Below are 13,284 nucleotides of genomic sequence, written 5' to 3' on the forward strand. Positions count from 1 at the left end.
AATGGCGGATACATTCTATCATGATGAATTGGCAGATACCAAGGACGTATATATTTATGATCTAAATAAGAATTAATAATTGGTTAATAAAATAAAGCTACGATAGCACGTTTAATTGCCAACAAAAGTTCAAGGATGCTATTATTCGCAAGTTACTGCCTATGGAAATCATGATAATGTGATAAGCGTTTTCGCTAATAAGTTGATTAAATGACTGATGTGTTCAGCCCTTCCTAATAGATGTTCAATGAATAGGCCATTAAGCAAACAAATTCGAAAAGCATAATAGCATTCAGTTTATTACAGATGAATTAGTTACGGAATCTCAAGATAATGAAAAAATGTCGTTAATTTTTCCTAGAAATAAAAACAGCATTTTCTTTCAAGAACGAAAATTAAATCAATTGGATTTCACATTTCTTTCTGACAAATTTAGCTTAGCTTTATTATACATTTACAACATCTTACAAACGAAAAACACTTTCGTTTCTTAAGTAATCCCCTACCTTTTGAAAAATTTTCATTGAATTCGTTCCCAAAAAATATGAAATTCCCAGAAATTGAAGTAAATCACACGAAAATTGTTGAGGTCGGCAGTTCGTGAGTTCTTTATTTGCTGAAGGCGGCAAAATGAACTGTTTCTTACGTAAGTCATGTGGAAAACCACACACCAGCTCGTGTTGCCGGGAGATAAAACCTGAACTAAATTTCAGTCTTCAGTTGATTTTATGCAGTTAACTTATCGGTAAGGTCACTTATAATGGTAAATAATGAGCATAAGTTAAATGTTACGAACAAAGAAAATATACTGAAGATGACTGGAAACTGTTACAGCTATTAACAGGCATTTTACTTAAATAAATTCCAGGGACTTAGCTATTATTCACTCAAATAAATTTTCCATTTGCATTAACTTTCACCACAATACAAGCTAGTTTATTAACAACCTGCCCCCATTTTATTAATATACTTTCACAATAGTATTGTCTCACAGACCATTTCCATAAATTACATACAAACTGAATTTTAATACACACGATCGGTCCATTAATTTGTTTGTTGTTTTAAAGTTTGACAATGTGAGACAATTTTGGTAAATATACATTGTGAGTTATGATGTAATGAATTTTGTTATCTTCACTAACACGAAGATTCTAACAAATAAGGAAAACATCGCAGTCTTGAAGATCGAATTACAGTGGTTCACTGATGAGCGTTCAGAGCATTTGAGACTACACGTTATAGAGAAATTACATTTAAACATCGTTTGGAATTTCATTGAAATACTTTCAAGTTTGAAGAATGTTTAGTTTGAATTGAATATATTAACAAAACTTCATGTAATGTGTTAATAAACGATCGCTTAGTGCGTGAGCTGCTTAAATCTGAGAATTGAAGTTCGGATTTAAAATAATTGGTAAAATGAAATTTTTATCACTATTATATAAAGATAACCATATCTTTCTTCCCAAAAATAAATTACGCCAATTTATTAACATTAATGCCATTATTAACCAAGTTTTATCGACTGTTCAAGTTCAAGCTAATATTCTTTTCTTGCCAAGATTTCTCTGAAAATGGTTGTCTTTCCCTTCCATGTACGCTTCCCAACTTAATATGAATTATGATATTATTGTAAATATCATAACACGAGAGGCAAGAAATTAATTCACACTGGAGATGCGAAAGACTGGTAAATTAATTTAACGCAGCAAGGATCATCTATCTTCAGACAGGTCGGCCTTGAATATGAGAACTTTCTAAAGTAAACTTGGATTGAATTATTTAAGCAAGCGAAGAACATGAGACCTATCTGCCTAGTTAATCTGGATTATGACTGATAGCTCCTCTACAGATAGAATCGGCGATCTACAGAAAACTACTCATATTTATGTTATGCATGAAGAAAACTTCGGAAACGCATGTAGGCAGCCGGTTCAATTGCTAGAAATTCGAGTCTAGAATAGAATTTCTAACGATCAGTGGCTCCTACAAATTACTCTGCCGTCAGGATGGCAAATAAGAGCAGATCGATGGTAAGAATGCAAGAAAAAAACATTGGTAACGGCTTTAGATCTGTTATGTCTTATCTAGTACACAAAGAATCACCTACATTGTGAGAAACTTCTAATGCGAAACTACATTTTGGCTATGGAAATAAATACTTAATGTTTGATTAATCAGTTATGACAAAGTACTCAAAGCTATCTGCCTAAGAGGGAATGCTATCATGGGTGATTTTATTAAATAACCTTCTTTATCGACATTACGTAAAAGCAAAACCAGTCACATGCCCATGCAGACAGCATATTCACCGAAATTCGAAACAGAATTGAACTATCAGTGGCCATATCCGTTAGGCCAGGGTTTCTTAAACTGTGGACCTGCAGCAGAGGTCGCCAAAAATTTTAGAAGTTTTGATATTTCTTTAACTTATTATAATAATTTTAAAATTACCGAGTATTTTTACATAATGTATCAGAAAATAGATAAAGATAAGACAATACAAACAAAGAAAAAACGAAAACGTTTCGACGCATTCTTTGTATAATATAAACGTTCATTTCCCTTGCTTTGCACATGACGCTGTCTGTTACTTATTTAAATTTTTCACATTGTTCTATGTCTTAAAATTAGAAATTAAAGTTAATAACGTAAAACTGCAATAGTATATTACAGTACAAGTGAAAACGTTGATAGTTTCACTCACGTGTGCGTCGGATTTGCGCAATACTTATGGGGTCTCACAAAATTTTTGTAAATATTATGGGGGTCCTGGGGGTCGTGAAAAAATCTCAGTGATAAAAAGGGGGAAAAAAAGCTTAAACTTTACTGAAAAAAAAGCTTAAAAACCTTTGCATTAGACTATTGGTGTATATAATTTGTAAAGATGAAAACTGTGGACAAGATCAGTTTTAAATAGATTTTTGGTGCAAAATTAGTCAAATGTGTTCAGTATGCTTGAAGATGAGAAAAAATTTTACTTTTTTCGTTAAAATAGATTTCAATAATGAGAAAATATTTAATACTGCAGACTGATGATTAACGCAATTAATTTTAGAAATTGTATTAAACAGGTAATATCGAAAGATCTGAAATAAATTTTAATTTGCATATTATTATGTAATATACATCAGTTAAAATAGCTAAATATTTTCATAGTAAAATATTTTACTTTTTAGTACTTAAATTTAATTTTAAGTGATTAATTCCTAATGAGAATTTTATTAAGATAGTCTGCTGAAACAAAAAAAATTATTTAAAAAAATTATATAAATATTGAAAGAAATGTTTTCTTCTCAAATATTTATTTTGTTAACGGAAAGACAATAAAAGGATTTCCTGAATTAGGATTAAATTTAATTTTTGTAAGTGTTGACATGGGAACAACTATTTTCGCTGTTTTTTTTTTTTTTTTTTTTTTTTTTTTAACTGTCTTTCCTGCATTACAGAACTGGTCTGATCTTTGGAATATGGTAACTGGTAGTTTGGCGATATTTTGGAGGCGATAAAGGTTACTACCTAGGACTTTGGTAATAATGTGAGAAGTACCGGAAGTACTCAGTTCCGATTACGCATTATTTTGTGTGAGGGAAATGAGAGATCATGAAATATGTCATGTGACATTAATGGACGAATTATAGTTCTTTAATCGGAAAAGGGGGGGAAATCTGGAAATTTTGTATTTAGCTTTATTCTGTGTTGTGTGAAACAATGTTGGTTAATTTTTGAATCCCATGGCCCTAACTAAAGTGAATTCGAAATGGCTATTTAGGCATTGTGATAAAGAGAATTTTGCTTTTTATTTAGCGGAGGAAATATGGAGGAAAAATTCGCAGATTATTTAAATTAGTATTTTTAATTATTTGAGGATATTATTTTTATGCATTGTTCTGAATGTAAGGAGTAAATAATATCGTATTATTGGAAAATTGTTATTAGCAATGATTTAGTTTAAAGTAATTAGGATTCTAAGCTAATTTTTATTAATTTAATGTATGTGCTTATTTATATTTTAAGTAGTGTTTTTAAATTTAATTATATTTTAATTAAATGATAGTTATTTTGTGAATTTTATGTTTGTAGGAATTTGGTATACGTTTTAGTTGAAGTAAACGTGCATGGAAATAATTTAAATATTTGACACTAAGTATTTGTAACCATTTGTAATGTTTGCGGTTATGAATTCGTTGGTGACGTTTATAATATAATAGATAATTTAGAGGTAAAAGTTTTTGGATATTTTATTTATTTTATACGTGGAAATGGTATATACTTTTTCGCGATCAGGTAATTTCATATATGTGCTTTTTCCCGCTTTTAAAGATTCACAGAATTTTTTTGCATTTTCGTGCAAATTTTTGTAATTTATGAGAGAATAGCAGTGTTGATGGATAAAGTTAAGAGTGTGTGCAATGGCATTTTTGTGCAATTCTGGGATGTTTTTTTAAGTAAAAATAAGTCGACGTGTAAATGGTTTATGTGTATGTGCTGTTCTGAAAAACGCGCAAGGAGTTTGCGATTGTGCACTTTTTCCCAATTTTGCAGTTAATATTTGTCATGATTAAGCACTTTTGTTACATAAAATTTCTAGCATAAGTGTAATTCGGCTAGTAGATTGTTGGAAAAAGTGTTCAGTAAATAAAAAGAAAAGAAACATGTCTTTACTTCGTGAAGACAAAATGGCGGCGAAAAAAAAAAAAAAAATAGAGGGTTGCTGTAGCAGAGTTGGTCGCCAAAAAATCGCTAAGTTACCATAATCCAAAGATCAACCCAGAACTCTTTATAAATAACTTGATTTAAAATCAAACCTAAATCTCATATATAATTGAATCATTATAATACATATAAATTGATTAGATACTTGAAACTATAAACAGTATAGAATGATTACTTAGCAATGTAAAATTTCATATATTAACGATTTTCCCTTGTTATTAGGGATGTTCCCTTGTTTCCATGAGAAAAGAAATTTTCATTGTTTAGTTAACGCATCATTGAAGCTTAATTTCTATCACAGTGAATTTTTGCATAAATTTAAAATTTTTAAATACGGAAAATTTCAAAAATCATACCCAAGTAAGATAGAGATTAAAATTATCATATTTAACCGTCTTATAGCTCCAAATTAAAGCTCATTAATTGGCTTACTTAATTATTTAAACCAATAATTTAATTATTAATTGGTGAAAAATCCAAATGTGTTACCTCCAAAACAATAAAAAGTTGCACAATCGATTATTCTATAAGATATTTTTGATTTCTAGTTTCAAGGCTCAACTGAAAAAGAAATTATATCACTTATCATACTTATTGATTTTATCAGCAGGAACAGTTATCTATTTTATACCTGTATTAAGTGCACATGCTTTGTGTTATCGATGCTTTCAGTAGAGCACTTCAAATTTATTGACTCCTTCCGATTAATCTTAAAAATAATATATAAAGAACAACTGAAGAGAAGTCTTAATTTCTATTCAATCCATTTTTAAAGCTCAAAATATTAAGAACACATAAATTCAAGCTTAAATCCCATCTAGAATCACAAGTCAATTATCGTTTGTAATCGCCATGCTTGGCTTTTATTGAGAAATGTTCGTGAAAAATTGTCCATGATTTTGAAAACTTTCAAATATCTCCTTGCAGTGTCTGTATGGTTTCGAAGTAGTTGTTAGAAATGTGATGGTAAATAGTGTGGTGTGGTGTATTTAATTATGGCAAAGCACACTAGGGCTATCTGCCTAAGAGGAGGGATGCCTTCGTGGAGGACTTTCTAAGGGAAACTGGCTCGTATACACGTTACACATGGGGAAAACCACGAAAACACCCATGCAGCCAGCCCGTTCGCGGGATTCGAACCTCGGACCGAACTACCAGTGTTCAGCGACTTTACCGCTCGGCCGCTGGTGGGCTGTGATGGTAAATAAACTGTATAGTTTCTACTTCAATGTGTAACAAACCAGAGACACTTGTGAAAAAAATATAATATACATGTATTTATATACACACGTATTTTATAAGAACTCGGCGAAGGTTACGAATAAGGGCATTATTGACAAGTTATAAATATTTATTATTAAATTATATCCTTTTGGGGCGGCCTATCGTAGCTCCAGGTTCAAGATTATTACCACATATTTCACAGAAAATCAAATAAAATACGTAAAGAAACAGTTCTGTTTATGTCTAAAATAATGTAATCTTTACTATATTTTATAGTAAATTCGCATTCACAAATTATATTTTAAATTCTATGCACAATTATTAAATAACCGAAATATTAAAAATAATAGTCTGCTAATTAAATGTCGCGCATGAGTTACATAAACGACTTCAACAAAATATCATTATTGTTAAAACAAAGGCAATTACGAAACATCATATTTAATACTTTATGTACTTTATTAAGGATAACTTTCTAACCCATCACTGTCTTTAGAAAGCGATTTCATTTAAATGTGATGAAAAAGATGAAAGTTTATCGATGAAATGTTTCTTGGCTTAGTAAAGAAAACTCCGATTGTTCTTCAAACTCCAGAAAGCATGATTTTCTACATTCAGAGTTACAAATTTTCACATACATACAAGTTTTTACATTTAGTCATTCAAATTTAAAAAAAAAGATTATTAATAAACCTATTTCGATATAAATATTTTCTGGCTAAACAACAGCAATAGAGAGCAATGAAACTTCCTATTAAAAAGGTATAACATTATATGGGTTGTATTAGAGGTTCAAAAATTACTAGCCCCCAAAATTATTGAATCATGTTAAAACAAATCAAATTGATTTTGAATAGCTACAATTTTACATCCAAATACTTTTATTATAAATTCTTCATAAAATGCAATAAAAATCAAAAAGTGTTATACAAATATCTGTCAGAAACAGAAATAGGAATGTTCGTTCAAGAACAATATTTAAGCCAAGGTATCTCAAAGATATCCTCTGAAGGGAAGAATTTTATACTAGTTTCAGGGAAAGTTCTATACTATTTTATACTAGTTTCAGGGAAAGTGTTTTTTTTTTTATTAAACTGTATGAATATTAAAAGGTAATTTTATTCAAGTTAGGATATTTATCAACACTTTCTATATTTTTTCTTGTTTAATTTATAAAAAACACTACAAAATAATGTAAATATAAATAAATGTAAATGTATTTTTTCCAATTTTGGAAAGGAGAGGGATGATCGTCTGGCAATGGTGGAAGGTGTGCATGAGGCAAAAAAAGATTGAGAACCACTGATTTAAACCTTTTTTTAAAACACTCGGAAAATATGTTTTGCACAGACAACAGTTGTATTATAATGTTAATATAAGCCCGATTTTAAATCCTTCTTTAAATGCTTTTCTCGTTCTTAAAAAAAAAAAAAAAAAAAAAAAAAAAAAAAAAGCATCGCAATGATTTAATTTATCGCTCGGAACTTGTTTTCACTTCATTACTCTGCCGCGACTTAAATTTCGCGCTTAAATGTTATTTTTCACTAATGTGATTTCGGCTTTTTCAGTACTCCTCGGCTCGCTAAAATATTTGCAGCAAATTTATTTGCATTATTACCCACAGTAGTTATGAGACCGAAATTCAGACTAAAAAATGTTTTTTGATAATTAAAACGGAATACATTTACTGTCTGCATTATGTTTTAAGCTTACTGTACCTACGACTCCCCATTCACAATAAATGTGGAATCCCGTACGAAACATATCGTATTTATTCCAAACTTATACGATGTCCAGGAATTAATTTTTTTTTTTGAATGAAATAACAAATATTGCTATAATTAACTTACTATATATATTAATCACAAAAGTTTCCAACACTTTAGTTCAAACTTATGTCGAATTTCTGTCAAACTGTGAATCATACGAGAAAAAACAATTTTAGTGTTTTATAATAGCAATGTATGCATTATTATAGCTTTTAATTATTAATTATGTATAAATTAGAGCACAAATGCAATAGTGTAATGAAACCACTGTTGTGTTAATACATTTTATAAATTTAGATTAAAAGAATGAAATACAAAACTTCCTAAAATAAAAGTACGAGTTACTTACTATTCAATTTAAATATTTCTGTGAACTATTTAGGAACATAATGCAGAAATTCATAAAATGTTCTATCAAAATCTATTATCCTAGTTACAAGAGTAAGTAAGAGTTGAAGTAAATTTCCATTCCAATTAAAAGCAAGAATCTGTTAAATTTCGCACTTCTATTTAGATCTTTTTAAATACTCTTGAGAGTGCAAATACCGGAGAATTTCAGTATAAATTGCATTTTACTATGTGAGTGAAGTTTATGCATGCACAAATTTAATTTTGAGTTTATATGCCTAAGATAATCATCTCTGAAATAAATATGAAGAACCTGTTATGATTTTCGAAACATACATAAAAAACACATACCGTTTAAAACAAGTAGAAAAGATAACTCGATATCACTGGGGGGGGGAACATTAAAATAAACTAATTTACTAACTAAAGCAAACTGAATTCCATTCACTCACCTAAACCACTGTTTATCCTTTTTATCTTTGAAACGAAACCTACCACCACACGAGAGCAAAACACCCATCGGCCCATCTGATTCCGCGGCTGTACAACCTGTCACTGCTCTTCGGGTAAAATTCAGCGGTATTTCTCTTATAGTTTACCAAACAGCCGGCAGGTGGAGCAAAACGCGCGAAGCTTCTCATCGCTTCTTCACGGTCAGTAAGCTGAATTTAGCAGAAAATGAGTTCCCCAAGGTAATATGTTATATGTGGCGGCAAGTACTCAGTCGCGGCGTGAAGGGAGATTTCATGAAGTCCTTCTGCCTTGTACTACTAACACTCTTTGGTCAGGTTATTTGAACAGGGCAAATCACACGTGTGCTGTCTGTCTAAGGAGAGGGGAAGACTTCATTAAGCACGTCCAGTGAAAAATGGCTGATATTCACGTTACACAACAGCAAAATCTATCATACAGGCAACTCGTTGGCCTGCGTCCGAGCCATGGTCGAACTATCAGCATTCAGCGGTGCTACCAGAAACTCTTGCTTCAACCAAGTTCGATGATACACATTCTCGAATCGTTATCAAGGCTTAGTTTGACATTTTTAGCTGCAATTAAGAGTTCATCTGACGTTGTTCCTAGTTAAGAATATTAATTTTTATAGAATACTGTACATATTTTCCAAATTTTCGTGATTTTTGCTTTCGTGGAGGACTTTCTAAGGCGAACTGGCTCGTATACGCGTTACACATGGAGAAAACCACGAAAACGCCCATGCAGCTAGCCCATTCTCGGGATTCGAACCTCGGACCGAACTACCAGTGTTCAGCGTCTTTACCGCTCGGCCACTGCTGGGCCTAACAAAAATAGAGTGGTCGTTTTACTTAATATATAACCAGTCTCTTCCAATGAAAATTGCCTTTTTAGGCTAGAACTTTATAAATGCATTAAAATGGGCAAGGAGAAAGAGAAGGAATGAAAGAGAAAAAAAATAATAAAATTAATGACAAATGAAATGAAAATTTATACATTTTTAACAGATATTGAGAAAAGTTACATTTTATAAGAAAAACGTTAATAACATTAATTAAAGTTACATTTTATACGAAAAACATTAATAACATTAATTAAAGTTACATTTTATACGAAAAACATTAATACTGCAGACCGCTGGTGGACCCTTCGACAGGAAAGGAACTTAAAATTTAACTGTTAATAAAATTAATATAATCCAATGCAATCCAACTGCAATTAGCGTTTAGCGTAGCGCTAATTGCAGTTGGTGCAAAACAAATTACGACTATGAACACTTTTTACTGAACTTCATCTGTGCTATACATCCATTTAGGTAATCAACGTATTTATTATTACGTAACGTAGTAATCATTGTGCCACGTTAAAATGATGCTTTGTTCCACAAAGAATGATTTCCAGAATTTCTTACATTCTAACTTCATTTTTCAAGGATTCAATTTCCCTCACTTCTATTATAGCTTTTTGTTTTGTTTTGTTGTGTTTGTATGTATCGACAACCAAATTCCATTTGCTTTCGCTTTTTATCTCTTCAATCTTCGTTGTGTGAATGATGACTTTCCAAATTTTCACACCTACAGTTTGAAATTCGCCAAACAATGCTATATCGCCAAATCTAGTTATTTGCCTTTTTTTTAAGCCCAAAGGGGTAATTTACCCAGAAAGGCTATTAATTTCTTTTTGGCATTTTGCGTTGGTTCACTATAAATGACGTTTTACTTTTCAAACTGTTGCCGGTAAATATCAGAGCCCTGCATTATAAGAAAGTAATTAATGAAGAATCGGCAAGAATGTTCTCGCACTGTTTATATGTAAAATATGTATATTTATATGGGTAATATTTATGTTTATATTTGAAATATGTATGTTATAATGTATGTTTCTCGCACTATGAGAAAACAACGGTACCTAGAGATATCAAATTTTGAATAACGTAGTCTTCCACTCGAATATGGGCATCTAGAAGCCCAAATTGAAATTTAGAATATGTTTTATTGTCTACTTCATATTTTGTAAAACTTAAACGAATTTTTGATTAAGAAACTCAACGATTTCAAAGCAATCAATGGCAACTCTGTACGTAAAAAAAAAAAAAAAAAAAAAAAAAAAAAAAAAAAATGCCTCCAGCGCGAGAGACTGTGTATCGGAAATTTTAAAAATATGATTTTTTTTAATTATTTTATGATATTGCTGCTGAATTTAATTTTACGGTTTAAGTGCGAAGAACTTCATATTTAATCAATAAAGGTAACACACAAAACATTAAAAAAAACGCCCCTTTGAATGTAATATAAAATCTCAAAGCTTTCAAATATTTTTTTTAATTCCCCCCCTTTTTTTTAATCACATTATTTGTTGTTTTTTAACTTTTTAACTGAGTGGTTAATAAAAATCAGATGCTTCCCCCTGCTTTCAGTTGTTGTCAGTTCCTCTTTTCTTAACACGTTATGAGCGGTCCGATATCATGAGTTATCGGACGGTGCTGCGTAGCGGGCTAATTTGCCAGCTAAGCGAAATATATACGTGTGAAAATAAACTTGATAGACGTAAAAGTAATGGTTAGATTTTTGCAAAATTTGGTAATGGGTATTATCTGGAACTATATTTTATATACATTAATTTATATTTTTATATTTGATAAGTATATTTCAGAATTCGTGAGATTATGTAGGACTCACTTGTTTTATAAAAATACAATATCACTGTCGAATTTCTTATGAACAAAATTATACAAAAAAAAAAAAAAAAAAAAAAAAAAAAAAACAATACAATAAACATTTAAAAAATATAAAGCCATTAGAATTATAGGACGTTGTTCCTAATTCAACGGGAGCAAAATAAAATAGCCCGATAATATTATATACATAGGCTAAAGTGCAGAATCGCCCACTTATTTGTTTGGCGCTTTTTACAAGAGTAAGAAGAACTGGATTTTTGTCGATTTTCTATGTCTTTTTAAGTGAAAATTGGTCGATGTGTACATGGATAAAGTCAAGAAAGTTCGCAATGCCTAGTTTGTGCAATTATCTGATGTTTTTTTAAGTGAAAATAGGTCGATGTGTACATGGATACCGAGTACGTGCAATTAACGCGCCAAGCAGTGGGCGATTCTTCACTTTCTCCCATATGTAAAAAAAAGTATGCAAGCAAATATACAGTTTATTTAAAGCCTTAAATAGTTACAAATATATATACAATATATATATACTATATCGCCGTTAGCGGTTTATTTTATAGGATATATATATACAGGACAATATACTAGTTTATAAAGTTTGGTGTAGTCAAGGCTAGTTTTTAATATTTTTCTTGAGTGTGATATTTGAAGAAATAATCTCCCCGATGCAGCGAAAATTTACAAAATTCACACATATAACACCTTAAACTTTTTTTTCTTATGTGCAGCATGCCCACCAGTGGCCGAGCGGTAAAGTCGCTGAACACTGGTAGTTCGGTCCGAGGTTCGAATCCCGCGAACGGGCTGGCTGAATGGGCGTTTTCGTGGTTTTCCCCATGTGTAACGTGTATACGAGCCAGTTTCCCTTAGAAAGTCCTCCACGAAGGCATCCCTTCTCTTAGGCAGATAGCCCTCGAGGCTTTGCCATAATTACACACACACACTTATGTGCGGCACATACGCGACACTGTCTTTGAGGTTTCAATTTTGTTCCACCAGTGGTAATTTTAACCAATTTATGCCTTTTGGGATCTTTTGATAACCTCCCTGGAGGATCACTTCTGCTGGACGTAGCGGATGTACCTTGTACAGGATCATCTGTATTGCTAGGAAGAGCTTCGCTAATCCATTCCTTTGCAACATCATGTAAAAAAAATCTTATACTTTTTTTGAATGTGGATTTAGTGCTTTAAAAACTCTAAACGCATTAAATAACGCACAATTGATAAAAAAAAAAAATTACAGCTCGTTTCGTCCATTTTTTTGTACGACGCACAATCGAGTAATACGATAAGTATTGGTCAGCGCGATCAACACCTTTCATGTATTTATTATAATCAATTACGCATATTGGTTTCCAAATTCTTTGTTTTGTTGACCAGTCAATATTATGGCTTTCCGCAATGTCAGCTGAATGTATAGTTGACATCATTCGGACTGTTCTTTTTGATTGCCAACATTGTAATAAAATATTCTGGCGGCGACGAAATATAGATTCCCCCCTTGCTAGTTTAGGATTTTTCAAACAACTGGGAAGGCCTCTGTTTACCTGAATAGTGCCGCAAGTCCGAAAACTATTCTGTAAAAGTAATTCACAAGTTGCAACACTATTGTAATAATTGTCCATGTATATGTGATGCCATAAGTTGGAATAGGGTTCAAGCAGATTTAAAATCGTTTCTTGCAAACGACTTCCTTCACCGCAGTACATGCGAAAATTACAAATGTATCCCGTTTTAGCTTCACACACCATTCTTATAAGTAAACCATACTTTATAATTTTTGATGCATTATAAACTTTAAATGACAAACGGCCCCTCCATGACATGATGCTCTCATCCAGTGATAACTCTCTCTCTCTGGCTTATAAACCTCTTAAAATTTAGGTAAGAAGTAAGATATAATCGGTCGGATTTTTTTTCAGGCGATCTCTGTCATCATTATTAGAGAAATGCCACGCATACCATATCTGTCTAAATCTATCCCTGCTCATTACTTCCGCGAAAATTGGAGTTTGGATAGTGTTATCTGTAAACCAATATTCGTCTCTTGTATCTTTACGAACTCGCCCCATTA

At 31.6% G+C, this 13,284-nt stretch overlaps 1 protein-coding gene across 1 annotated transcript in view; it reads right to left on the reverse strand.

Moving 5' to 3' along the window:
- LOC118190247 (uncharacterized) overlaps positions 1-8,670 on the reverse strand; it is an 88,586-nt gene extending 79,916 nt beyond the window's left edge. The window contains exon 1 of the mRNA XM_085815988.1: positions 8,513-8,670. Within this exon, the coding sequence (XP_085672114.1) occupies positions 8,513-8,580 (68 nt within the window). The 5' untranslated portion in view covers positions 8,581-8,670. The remainder of the gene's footprint in view (positions 1-8,512) is intronic.
- Between the last annotated feature and the right edge of the window lie 4,614 nt (positions 8,671-13,284).

The sequence above is a fragment of the Stegodyphus dumicola genome, chromosome 4 (genome assembly GCF_044657685.1).
Source record: "Stegodyphus dumicola isolate Sdum_Otavi_A_Nest chromosome 4, ASM4465768v1".
In the NCBI taxonomy this organism is placed as follows: Eukaryota; Metazoa; Arthropoda; class Arachnida; order Araneae; family Eresidae; genus Stegodyphus; species Stegodyphus dumicola.